The sequence below is a fragment of the Camellia sinensis genome, chromosome 4, assembly GCF_055761805.1.
Source record: "Camellia sinensis isolate YWXY chromosome 4, ASM5576180v1, whole genome shotgun sequence".
Taxonomy (NCBI): Eukaryota; Viridiplantae; Streptophyta; class Magnoliopsida; order Ericales; family Theaceae; genus Camellia; species Camellia sinensis.
Genome location: NC_138964.1, coordinates 162,501,699 through 162,515,683, shown reverse-complemented (window position 1 = coordinate 162,515,683; position 13,985 = coordinate 162,501,699). Strand labels below are relative to the sequence as shown.

The 13,985-nt window shown below is 40.3% G+C and overlaps 1 protein-coding gene across 1 annotated transcript; it reads right to left on the bottom strand.

Annotated features, from left to right (window-relative positions):
- Positions 1 to 648: 648 nt before the first annotated feature.
- On the bottom strand, positions 649 to 4,729 carry LOC114284397 (lipid phosphate phosphatase 2). The gene is made up of 7 exons (XM_028227299.2): positions 3,994 to 4,729; positions 3,808 to 3,895; positions 3,609 to 3,718; positions 3,404 to 3,500; positions 1,843 to 2,031; positions 1,651 to 1,710; positions 649 to 924 (listed from the first exon to the last, which is right to left on the bottom strand). Exons 1-7 carry the CDS (start codon positions 4,207 to 4,209, stop codon positions 749 to 751), a joined length of 936 nt encoding a protein of 311 aa, XP_028083100.2. The 5' UTR covers positions 4,210 to 4,729; the 3' UTR covers positions 649 to 748.
- Positions 4,730 to 13,985: the final 9,256 nt, after the last annotated feature.

Genomic DNA, 13,985 nt, shown 5'->3' with positions numbered 1-13,985 from the left:
CGTAGTGGGCCCCCATGGGCCGAACAACACTGTCCAATTTATGCCCGAAAATGAGAGAATCAATCTCCTACCCCTACCCTCTACCGCGCTGCCCCTTACGCCTCCGTCCGTACAGCTTATTCCATCACTAACTTTTCCTATACACTTATTTATACAATTTTTTAATATACATTGTTTTCATAAAAAATCAAAAAATTAACCCAAACATTCATATTTTTTTCCTCAACCTTTTAGTCCAAAAGAACAAAAAGTACACTTATTTAGGATACTCCAAATAACCCCGTCCTGGCATGTCTGTGCAATCCTAATTCACATGTAAAAATACTTTCAATGTTACTTTAAGGCTATGTTTAAATCTATGATTTGAGAAGGAATTTATGGAAGAAAAAAATAAATAATTAATAAAAGAAATAACAATTTATATTTCAACCACATTTCTTTTCCCTCTACAGATCCTTCTCCAAATCCAACACTCAAACACAACCTAAAACCATCAACAAATTAAGATCTACCTAAACAAGGGTAAAATCATGAAGCACGTCAACTCAACCAACAAACAATTCAATTCTAAAACAACAAAATGCAAATTTGTAACATCAGTAAATTGAAATCATCGAAAAGAAAATGAATTTGGAAATCTGTGTCCATGAATCTATTTGGATGTAATTTACAAGTTCAAGTATGCAACATATGAAATACACAAGTATAATTCAGTGACATTGTATACTTGTAAAATGAAGCTATGAAATCAGTGTGTTTTCCCAGCTTCCAGTAATCCCAAATCCGGGCTTGTATCTAGCATAGTTGATTTTTCAGTTTCTTCACCGTATACATGGTGCGCGTAAGGGGCAGCTTCCATCTCTGTTGGCACGGACTGAGCAGCATTTTCAGCCAACGTTCTAAAATATGCATGAGGTGCCCAACCTGCATTATAGAAAGAGGAAAATAAGTAAAACGGATAAATTAGCGACAACAATACCTAATTAGGACTAGTGGAGAGTGATGTAGCAGAAAAATGTAATAAAGCAAGTAAGGTCTTAAATTCCGTTGATTCAAGCGAATACGAGGATTAAATACTCAACAATAATTTATTCTTAAAAGAATACCTAGGGTTAGAAGAAAGAGTATAAACTCGAAATTTCATGAATCATAAAAAACTCTCATCCTAAGGCCCACAATCATTATTTATAATGAAAAGCAGACTCAACCTTACTAGGAAATAATTAAATATGACAAAATAAGCAAACAACACAAAATTGACGCCCTAAACTAATGACTCAGTCCAAAGTGCACTGGGTCCATGGCGAAGCGATGGATCTTGATCTTGGTTCCTACTATTTCCACTTGCCTTGTTTTCCCAAGTGCCTATCAATTTGCCTTAAGAATTGCATGGCTAAAGTACCAGATTGTAACTGTAACACCCTATCCCACATCGGAAGTTTGCATGGATAATCTTGGACATATAAAGCACCACTACCTTACTACTAAATAACTTAGACTTAAGCTTTTGGGTATTGTTGGTCGACCAACAAGTTACTTGGGCCAGCAAGTAGTAGAGTATTACAGTAACATCTAATATTTGTTTGTTAGTGGAAGCTCAATATAACCAAAATGTCTTAAAAAAAACACCATTAGAAAATAGAAACATACCATTCATATCATGTGGGTATGGAAAGAAATGCAAGTAGCATAGTGAAGAAACTCCCATTCCTGCATTGAAATAACATTCTACCATTAGCATATTTATTCTTATTTTCGATTATTGTCAAAATTATTTCGATGAAAAAAACGAAAAAATCTTAAAAGAATCACCACACAATTGTTCATTTCATAAGAACAAACCTATAATGCCTCCAGTGAATACATCTGTCCAATGATGCCAATAGTCATCCACGCGAGAAACTCCCACAAGTGAGGCCAAAAGATATGGAAGGATAACAATACAGAGTTTTGCAATATGGCCCCTACGATCAAACACCCTAATTTTCCCAGACAAATACCAAGAGAGGAAACCTAGACCTGCAAAGGACCCTGTGTGGGGGTAACCAAAACGCCTGTAAGCCAATAGTTTTGACCTGTAAGGATCCAACAATCAATTGAAACATGAAATGTTACTTGTCATAACAAAATTAATTATAATACTATTGAAAAACTATTTGGACTCTGATTAAATGTGCAGGTGTGTAGGAGTCCTTAAACTTAATATTTGAACCTCCAACGCTACTTGACTACTCCGTTGAACTAAGTTACCAAAGACTAGAGTTGGCTAGTTAAAGTACTAGAGTTAAAATTAGAGTAAATGGTTGGAAAAATATATATGATGAGCATTGACACTGATTTTGAGAATGATTGGTGCTGGGACTCCAAACAGCCCCTTCTATTTATAGAGGCCGAGCAAGTCATCTGTAGAGTTCTCTCATTCTATAATTTTGCCAACTATGAAAATCTGTAGGACATTCAATGAACGACAGCCAATTGTCGTCATTATTCAACTATTTTCATCCATATTTAGTCAGTGGTTAACTGCCACTGACCCACTACATCGCTGAATTTGGAGTAATGCACTTCCTAGGACACATATCTTCATTTTGTTGATGCCTATGTCTGGAAATGAACCTATGTTCTTGTTCTTCTTGCTACCTAGTAACCATTTTATTCAATTTTGCCACCTAGACCTCTTCTCTGGCCTGGAAGACCTAACTCATAAAGAGACTTTGTTACCATAGAAGGCCCAAACCCCATCGACTCCTGATGAAATTGCTAAGGCTCAATAATCAATCAAAGCTCTTCTTGAACAACCAGTGTAGGACCTACTCTCAGCTAGCTATTAAAAAGAGTTAACTTCATTTGCCAGACAACTTGGCTGATGCAACACCCTCTTGACCGAACAAATAGCCTTCTACCAATAGCTTTCCCTTCATTTCTCCAAGTTCTCATCCACTTCGTAATTAGAGCTCAATGGAGAACTACTAGCTGGATTGCTAGCAATAATCTTTTCTACATGCCTTTGGGGTCCAAAAACATTGAGAACACAATTAGAATACATGTATTGAACATTACTCATGATATAACTCACTCCCCATATATCGGCTACATAAACATATGAGACATTTATGAGAAGGAAATCAAAGTGTTGATGCACTGGCCAAGGTAGGAGCAGAACAACAAGAACACTTGGTGGTGCTTGAGGATCCACCCAACTCATTAACGATGTTGCTTGTTGCTGATAAGATAGGCATCTGTAATAGGAGGACCTCAACCTCCTGATGGTTGATGGTGCTCTGTTGTGTTTAATTTCGATTGAATCAAAAAATACATATATATATATATATATATATATATATATTATGAGTGGTAGTACTTCTACAACACATGATCATTTGAAACTAGTTGCTCTACTTACAAGAAGTGTGTCCACTTGGGAAACTTTTGTAACCTTCCTTTATAACCTCCAAGTTTTTGTTGGTACACATGACATCCAATGTAGAAGGATTAAACACCTAGACATGCCGATGACAACATATGTTAGACAACAGCAAAATGCGGTAAACACAAGGTCTTAGCTTTAATAGAATCAAGGAAACAAAGTATTGAAAACGGGGACACACAGGCAATCCATCTTTGAAACACCGCCAAAAGAAATTTGGTCGTGGTCGACCAACAGCATCTTTGATTGACTCAGTTATGACTCCAGTAATCAGAGCAGAAAACAGAATGCCTGCACTTGCATATTTAGTACCATGAGATATAAACATTTCTGTGAACAAGAAATGAGCAACAAAAATATAGAAAGAAAAACAGACTTACCTAGAACAGCGTGATGCAAATCATAAACATCCCTTCTGGAAATGTAGTATACGAGAAATATTACACAAGGGAACAATATTGCATAAATCTGTTGCAGGAACAAAAGATTTAAACTTCAAAAAATGACTAATATCATACTATTCAGTACATTTTAATACAACGAAATTATTGAAACTAGACACATACCGGAACAGCCCACATAGGTACAGTGTCTGGCTTGAAAGGGTATTTCAGATCTGTCATCATCTCGCTTCCAATAAAGCGATGAAAAGGTTCAATATAATTCAAAATACCAATTATTAGGCCAAGGAGGAGAAGAATTAGCCAGTCTTGCATATGAGCTCTTGCCAACTTGGCTCCGTGGGATCTGATAGTATGAGATCCACAGTGAGTCACTGCCATCTTCTCCACCTAACATACCACACACACACAAAAAAAAAAAAAAATTTTGAGGACTTGGAGGATGAAATGTTATTAGATCACCAATTATCAACTTAAGCTATTAGAAAATGGGTCCAACAATGTATATCAACCTCTCCAACACCCTCCTTCATGTGCAACCCTGTCTTGCATATGGAGATGCAAGCATCCATACATAGATAGAAGAAAGCATGTCAACAAGAGACAAAGAATGCCAATCAAAAAAAAAAAAAAAAACAAGAGACAAAGAATGCAAACGTGGACCAATTGCAACTGGAGAGACTTGAACCCTCTAAGCTCTAATATGTAAGATCACCAAATGTTCCCTAAAGCTTGAGTTGTTAGGAAATGGACCCAACAATGATATCAACCTCTCCAACAATTCTCACCACTTCTACACTCATTACTCATCAAACAAAGCTTTTAGAGATAAGATGAGAATGAAATGCCTTTTTTTTCTTTTTCTTTTCTCTGAAACATACACCAAAGAGGGAATGGAGTGATTACTTTCATTCCACCAACAACATGGTACCAATTGAATGCTAAAAGAAGTTACGAATTCAAGGAAAATATGCATTTAAGAAAGATGCATTAGTGTTTTAACATTTGACAGCATTTACTTAAAAATCAATATTCTTAAGACACCTTCGTAAGCACAAAAGCAACACACCTCCAATCCTGCATGTATCCACACTTTCCATTGACTCAAAGTTCAAAATTGAAGGTTTTAACTAATTGGGGTGGGACTCAAACCAGGTGATGTGGGGATATATTCCATAAACTTCCAAGACATAATAAAGTAAAACTAACACACTCAAAAGATACATATAAGCACATGCTTATGTATTTAAAACATGAAAGAAAAAGAAAAAAAAAAGAGAGACTACTACAAGAATGGCGGAGAAAATTGTTTAGCTTTGCATGGACAAAAGAAGTGTGATGGGTGTGGTGTTTGGAGTTTATAAGATGCTTGTACTTATGTGTGTACTTAAAGGATGGTATGATATGGTGTGATATGAAGTAAGATAAAGTTTGTACTTAAAGTTAGATATTATGTTAGCTTGTAATAATTAGATAATTCATCTATATCACACGGGTGAATATGTATCACATGTGTGTTCTAGAAGGTCCTTGGGTGGTCTATATGAGAGTGTTCGGACAAGAGGAGAACACATCACTCCTTGAAGCTTGTATTCTATTACTTTCTTAATGAACTTTTGTGTTTCCTATTTTGTGATCATGTTCCCTCCTTTGTGGTTGTACCTTCTCGGTGGTTGTCAATTTGGCAAACAAGACGACACAATATACTTGTGCACTCCCCAAAGAGGCCAAGATGAACAAGCATTAATAAAAATGTCTTGAAAATTTAATTTATATTTGTTCCTTGGATATCTAAATGTTGGCATTCCACACCAAATGTGGATGATATCCAGGATAGACTTATAAAACGGTGCAAAAAATTTCTAACTTGGAGGGGCCTTTTGAGTTAGAATCCAACATTACAAACATGTGAGGCCACTTGTTAGGTTGGGCCATAACGGACAATACTTCTAGGTAGGGGCCGGGTAGTGTACCTAACATTGCATGAGCTAGTGTTGTGCCTGCTTAGATACATTTAAGATCCAATTTTCTTTATGCAACTGACACCACCATCCTCAAAGAATTAATAAGAAAAAAAATTCGCTAAGATCTACTGTAATTGATAAGCATTCTTGTGTGCCCAAGAATTGGATTGGATCATAGAACTTCTGGGCTCATTTCTCAATCAAAATCCCGATGTAATATTACATAATTTGTCGAAAATTTCCCAATGTCATCCATAATGCATCAACCCCAATTACCCAATTATTATTGTTATTATTATATTTTGTTTTTTTGTTTTTTGCATGAACAAGATCCAAAATTGCATAAACCATATACAGTGAACCTAGAAAACACATTATGATGAAGAATACAAAGGTATAAAAAGATACCCATATTCATGCATGAAAAGAAAGAGCAAGAAAGAGAGAAGTTAAACATAAACACCTCTCTGAAACTCATGATAGATTAAATAAAACATATCCATATGTATGTATAACATTGATATGTAGGAGGGAGAAGAAAGGGTAGGTACCATTCAAGGGAAAGAATGATGAGAAGATTTGTGAAGAATGGCAGGAGGAGCTCAAGATGCCATTGGCAATGTGGGTTGATGGATTGAATTAAAGAAGGAGATGAGAAGAGAAGTGAGAGAGAGTTTTAACAGTTCCATAAATGGAATGTGGTAAAGATGCCATTGGTGACGATGAGAGAGATGCTAATAGGAGGAGGGTTGCCTTGCCACCTAAATTCAAAACCATTTACTGTCTAAAAACGTTCCCCACCAATGTTTGAAACCGGATCTGTAAGCGAATCGAAAAATGAATCGGGTGGACAAGTTATTGGTTTAATCGTCGGATCAAAGCGATCGAACCGTGACATTACAATTAATATTATATAATTAGAAATAAATAAAAATATATATAATTATTGAAATAATATAAAATAAAATAAAAAGTGTTACATAATATTTACTAATAATATTTAATAAAGTCATAATTGATAAATAAATAAATAAAAAAAGTCTCTAGTTTTAAAGAAATTTAAAAAATTTAACATTCCCTCCAAACATATTGATTGAATGCTAGATTTAATTTTGGAGGGAAATGAAATTTTCAATTCTCCTTCCAATCAAATATGATTCAAACAATTTAATTAAATCACACATTGAATTTTTAGGTTCTCTTTAAACAATTTTTCCTATAAATAAGAATAGATTTTCATAATTTCTTTAAACTCCCAATGAGACTCCTCCTCATGATAGGAGACTCTTGAAATAAGAGTTTTTGCAACTTAAGATGGCAAAGGAGGTAGGAGGATGGCGACCGGTACTATATGGAAGAGGGAGACAGCTTCAAAGGTATGATACTAGCAACCCAGGCATTCACACACTCTTTGTGGACAATATTCCCTTGTCTATGAATCCAAAAGGTTTGTATGCAATGTTCATGAAGTTTGGGGTGGTTAGAGACGTATTCATTCCAAATAAAACTAGGAAAACAACAAGGTCGAGGTTTGGCTTCGTCAAGGATGATTGCCCTGTAGTGACGGACATGGTAGTCCAAAAGGCCAATGGAGTGTGGTGTGATGATAAAGCTTTACGGGTCAAGTTCGCAGAATATGCAAAGGATACATCATGTGTTAGGGGAGTGGGTCAATCTGCACAAGTAGGGCATGGCAGTGGGAGAGGTGACGAGAATGGTAGGAGATATCTTCGGAAAACAGGGTCATCGTTCAGAGGAATGAAGACATATGCAGAAGTATTTCAGGCGGGGAATGTTCAGGAGACTATGGGCCGTACGGTAGATGTGGTTAAAGTAGGGAAGGGGTGGTTATATGACAGCCTTATTGTCAAGCTGAAAAGTTTCTACACGTTCTCAGATTTCAAAAAAGCAATCTGTGAGCTAGGGCCAGAAGGAGTTGCAGTAAGAAAATGAGTTGGAAGGACAGATGTACTCCATAAGTACATCTTCTGAATTGAAGGCAAACATGACACTATTAGAAAGTTGCTGAAAGGATTTGTGCGATTCAGTGACTGAGTGGTCGAAGTTGGTGTCTCTCGACCAAGAGAGAGGAGTATAGTTGTGTTGTTATGGAATTCCATTTAACTTATTGAGTGTTAATACTTTCAACAAGATTGGGAGCCTATGGGGAGAGGTAATTAGAGTGGATGACGATACGTCTAAGCAAGTGTACGGGGAGGAAATAATTCTCCTCGTATAATCTTGTTGACCAAATCCACGCTCCTCCGTACGACGTCGCTTTGTCACCTGAAAACACAAACGTGAGCTAGCCGGCAGGTGTGTGCCGGAAACCTCTCCGATGCCTAAGTCAGAAAACTTGACAAATAGACAAAGCTCTAAGTTCTCAGGAAAATTGTGTTCAATTACCTCCTCCAAGGTGATGTTTATGGGCTTTTATAAGTTTCCCGTGGCACAATCCTGGTAGGACTTGTATTTCTCCATGCAGAGTCCTCCTAGGATTCATACTCCAAAGGATAATGCTTATCCTTTAACACCCTCCCCCACTGCTTTAAACCAAGTGGGATGGTTTTCTCCATGGCCGAACTTCCATGTGACCGAAGTAAAATTGGCTATGCCGAGCCACAAAGGGCCGAACTGTCCTTAGCTCGGTCTTCTCCTCTAACTTCTTACCTCGGCTGCCCCTGTTCAACCTTGGTGTGTTTAGATCAAACTTCCAAGTAGCAAGTTTTGACCGACCTAACCATAGTATGTCACGACCGGACTAAATGCAAGGTCGGACTTACTTCAAACTGCCACCGGACTAATTCTGAGACCGGCCTACCTAGAACATAGTGCGACCGGACTAACTCTAAGACCGGCCCAACTCCAAGTCGCCTCCGGACCGGAGTAGCTTTACTCTTCCTTGGGCCAAAGCAACTATCCCCTCTTAAGTCGGAGTAACTACACTTCTCAATTTTGGGCTTCAAAGCCCAACTCGCAGCTCGGCCCAATTTTTCCCAAAAATTACCCTCTCAATTGCCCCTTAATTCCATCTGCGCAACATGATTGGGATTACCAGTCCACTGGCCGAGCTAGAGTTTATTAAGCCTTTCCAGCCGAGCTAAAAACCCTTTAGCCTCTCCAGCCGAGCGAAAAACCCTCGGGCTCTCCAACCGAGCTAATTTTACTTCGGGCTTCATTATGTCCGGTCAAAACGTCTCTTCAATCACAGCGACTGTAACGCTTCCCCTTCCAATGACACGTGGCAAATTCTGATAGGCTAAGGACGGCTGTCACGCCGTCTTTCGTACTTCGTGAATTTTGAACAGTCCCGCCTCTTTTTGTCGCCTCTTCTCAGTCCCTTTTCACAAAACAACTTTTCTACTCTTGAATCATTCACTTACACTTTTCATATTCTTCGTCTTCTCTCTGCGTGCTCTAGCTGTTCTTCCGTTGTACTCGAAGAGGCTGTGGTTTTGCTACCATTCTTCCTTCTTTGCCTTTGTTTCCCTCTGGTAAGTTTTGAAAAAAAAACTTGTTTTTGCTTTCTTCATTTCTGTTTTCTCTATCTTGGTGAAGCATGTTTGTGCATTTCTTGTTTTTGCTTCTGTGCTTTCATGAAAAAACCATAGAACTTGTACGTGTATGAACTGTTATGTAGAAAAACCAATCTTAGATCCAAAATCACATAGCAACCGAACTAGGATCCTGTTTGCCCTAAACAAGTAGATAACCGTAGACAATCAACCGAACTAGAACATAAAAGTCTCAAAGAGTCACCGATGCCCGACTCTCTTTAGCCGAAGTAAGATCACCGAGTTTTAAATATAGCAAACTAGGAACCTCGGTTGTCGACCGAACTAAGCTTTTGGGGCCAAGCCAGCTTTCTTAGTTCTTAAACTGGACTTAGAAAGCCGCCCCTTGAGGCTCAACCGAAGTAACTCTATTCACATTGCAACCGATTTAGGCCTCGGGGCTAAACCAGCTTTCTTAGTTTTTTAGACCGAACTCAGAAAGCTGCCCCTAGACGTTAAACCGGTCTACCGAGCAAATTGCTCAAACCGAGCTACCAAACCTTTTGATGAACCGAGATAGAACCAGTTTTTTGAGGCCGAAGTAGGGCTTTTATACCTTGCTTTTTAGATTGTAGCACGGTCCGTTGATCAGTGCTTTAACCCCCCTGTGTTTTTTTACTTTGCAGACTTAGGTTACTCAGGCACTCCTGTGTGCGCTCAACCGAGCTACTGAGCACGATTTTTGCACCGATATAACTTATAAGTAAATTATATATCAGATGGGTAAGTATAGGTATCTAGTTGAGACCCTGGGCGGCCTAGCCGAATTCAGGCAAGATTACCAAATACCTGACGACGTCCAGCTGGTTTTGGCCGAAAAAGACATCACACCCTGGGATAATGAAGGCTTCGTCCCCTTTACTCTGCAATCCATAACAGAAACCGGACTACGGTTTCCTGTCCAACCATTGATCTGTGAGTTCCTTAGACAGACTAGGTTATGCCCCACCCAACTGTCCACCAATACATACCGCATTATTATGGGAATAGCCGCACTAAACCACCAAACCGGTTTAAACCTTGGCCTTGCCGAAATATTCCATCAATATTCCATCGGCTCGAAAGATGCTGGGTGGGTCTATTACCTTAGGATCCGCCGCCGCCGAGAGAAGATAGTTAAGCACACACCGGACAAAGACCTTAATGATGATGACTTCTTCTGGGTCTCTGGGAATTTTGAGGATTTTCAAGCCCAAATTCCTGGCCGACCTATAAACTGGAAAAAGGGAGAGCCTGGTAATTTAACTTCGGTCTTCTTTCTTGTATGTTATCTCGGTTTTTTTAGTCTACTGACCGAACTAACACTTCTCTTTTTTTTTTCACAGATTTCGCCCATCTTCATTCCTTATATAGTTATCCAAACCTTGCAATTTTGCGAGCCGCGCTACGGATTAAAGAAAGAAGTTGGGCTAAGCTTCTGAACTTTGAGCCGACCTACCGGTACAGCGGTCGCCGAAAAGCAAGGGTAACCGATTTCCTTCTTGAGGAAGCACCAGAGCCGGACCCAACCTTGCCCGAAATACGACTTGTCCCATTAACTGCTGAAGAGGAGATGGCAAAGAAAAGCAGAGTTAGGGCCCTTCTGACCGCAACAACCAGAGCCGAAGTACCACCAACCATTGAGGCGCAGCCTGCCGTTGTGGCCCTCCCCTCTCAACGGCCTTCTTCATCTCGCCCTTCCAAGCGCGCCCGATCTACATCGACCGAACAGCTACTTGTCGATGAGGTTGAATCCATCCCCTAAGGTCCTCAACCGTCCCCCCAACCGGAGCAAACTGACCGAGCCGAATCTCCGAAGTGGGCTCCGCTGCTGACCTTTAACGACCGAGACATCAAAGCTACTGACTCGGTCGTGGCTGAAAAAGACCACCAATTGGCCTTTAACCTGGCCAAAAGTGTGTGCCTTCCCAGGGACATGGTGCACCACTTGAAGCAACTGAACACCGAAATGAAGTCAATTCGGTCTGCTTCCAAGTCCATGATTTTGGTAAGTATCTCTGTCCATTTTTTCTTGTTTGAAGTTTCCAACTTTTACTTCGGCTTAAGAGAAGTCTTCGTTTTGTCAGGCCTTGCAAAAGAACAACATCACTTATAAGAAAGTCCAAGAACTCCGCAAAACCACAAGGCAGGCGATGGCGAAAGCCGAAGCAAAGGCGGCCGAACTAGAGGAGGCCGAAAGGAAAATAACCGAGCTTCAAGCAGAGAATGGTCGGCTCGCCGATCTGGTTAGCTCGGCTGAAGCGGAGAAGCAGAAAGCAGCCATCGTTATGAAGGACAAGTATCTGCGGGAGTTGTTGAAGCTTGAGAAGAGAAAAGACGCCGAAATAAGCGAACTAAAAGAGAGCGTGGAGGCGGCCGAAAAGGAGGGGTACAAGCGAGGTTACAAGGAGGCAGAAGATGCCTATGTCAAACAATGCGACGCCGCCAAGGAGCTCTTCTTCAAGTGCGGCTAGAGGGCGGCTGTGGAGAAGCTCGGTCATGATCAACAAACCGAGGTCTTCGACCCTCCAGCATACTTTATACCGAAATCCCTTGCGGGGTATGCAGACGCCTTGCAACAAGAGTTTCTGGAGGACTCAGACACTGATGACTCCTCCGCTCCTGAAGACATTCTGGTTGTTGGTGCAAGCCCGTCACTTCGGTTGGAGCCCATGGTAGAGGACCCACCTATTGAACAACCAAGTGACACCGTGGTTCCAACCGAAACCAACCCGGCGACCGAGCGTGATCTTCCCCTTGAAACCGGTTTTCAAGTTGATGGTGATGCGGCCTTTGACGCTGAAATACAAGAACTCTTTTCTTGACTTTGTACTTTTTCTTTTTTTGTTTTGTCTTTGTAACCGGGCTTCGATCCTTCTGTAATGACTTTTTAGTGAATGAAAAATTTGCTTCAACTCTTATTCCGGTTTTGATATGTATGTCTGTACTTTGTAATGCCTTTTATTACTCCAACTTCTATTTCGGTTTTGGCTTTTTAAACTATGCTTACCAGCCAACCACTCCTTAGCCGATATACTTACTTCGGCTAAGGAGTACAAAGTGTTGGTTTATTCCAGCCAACCACTCTTCAGCCATGCACTTACTTCGGCTGAAGAGTAACAAGAGTTGGTTTATTCCAGCCAACCACTCTTCAGCCATGTACTTACTTCGGCTGAAGAGTAACAAGTGTTGGTTTATTCCAGCCAACCACTCTTCAGCCATACCCTTACTTCGGCTGAAGAGTAACAAGAGTTGGTTTATTCCAGCCAACCACTCTTCAGCCATGCACTTACTTCGGCTGAAGAGTAACAAGAGTTGATTTTATTCCAGCCAACCACTCTTCAGCCATACACTTACTTCGGCTGAAGAGTAACAAGAGTTGGTTTATTCCAGCCAACCACTCTTCAGCCATGCACTTACTTCGGCTGAAGAGTAACAAGAGTTGGTTTATTCCAGCCAACCACTCTTCAGCTATACACTTACTTCGGCTGAAGAGTAACAAGAGTTGGTTTATTCCAGCCAATCACTCTTCAGCCATGCACTTACTTCGGCTGAAGAGTAACAAGAGTTGATTTATTCCAGCAAACCATTCTTCAGCCATGCACTTACTTCGGCTGAAGAGTAACAAGAGTTGGTTTATTCCAGCCAACCATCGAAGTTAGTTTTTTCAGCTAACTTATAGTATTTGGGTATTCCGACCAAATGTCCTGCAGCCTGGATCCTTATCCTGGGCTTAGGAAGGGTGTTGGTTTATGCCAGCCAACCTCTAAGTTAGTTTTTCCGGCTAACTTAGAATGAAAATGCTTGCAATGCGCCTAATCTTTACTAAAGCTAACTTTTACAAGGAACAACTTGTGCTAAAAAGAATTTCTCATTTTATTGAAGGAAGAGAAAATTACATATGTTTGAAAAAAGAAAGGCTAAAAGTAAAATAACTTGAGATTGGCCGTATTCCATGGCCTAGGGATTGCCTTGCCATCCTTGTCTTCTAGGTGGTATGCCCCTTTGCCTGCTAACCCAACCACCTTATAAGGACCTTCCCAATTTGGGCCTAACTTGCCGTCTTCTAGGATCAAGGTGTTTCCCATTACTTTGCGTAGTACCCAATCCCCAATCTTGAATTGTCTTGGATGAACCTTTTTGCTGTATTTCCGGATTAACTCTTGTTGGTATGAGGCGATGTGGACTAGTGCTCTTTCTCTTCTTTCTTCTGCAAGGTCGAGTTCTAAGGCTATGGCTTCTCCATTTAAGTCTGGATCAAAATTTTCGCTTCGAATTGTGGGGAGGCCAACTTCTAGTGGGATTACTGCTTCCATTCCATAGGCTAAGGAGAATGGTGTTTCTCCAGTTGATCGCCGAGGAGTGGTGCGGTAAGCCCATAAGACGTGAGGAAGTTCATCCGCCCACTTGCCTTTTGCTTTCTCTAGCCTTTTCTTTAGTCCATCCAAGACGACTTTATTTGATGCTTCAGCTTGCCCATTTGCTTGAGGATATGCCGGTGTGGAATTGTAGAACTCTATCTTGTATTCTTCACAAAAGCTTCTGAAGATTCTGCCGTCGAACTGAGTACCATTGTCTGAGATTAGTGCTTTTGGTATGCCAAACCGAGTGATGATATTCTGCCAAACAAACTTCTTCACATCTTTTTCTTTGATTGACG

Coding starts and splice junctions, on each gene's coding strand:
- LOC114284397 (XM_028227299.2), bottom strand. CDS start 4,209: ATGGCAGTGACTCACTGTGGATCTCATACTATCAGATCCCACGGAGCC. Junction 2,032..3,403: donor CCCAAGTGGACACACTTCTT/GTAAGTAGAGCA, acceptor ACCCCCACACAG/GGTCCTTTGCAGGTCTAGGT. Junction 1,711..1,842: donor ATTCACTGGAGGCATTATAG/GTTTGTTCTTAT, acceptor ATTTCAATGCAG/GAATGGGAGTTTCTTCACTA.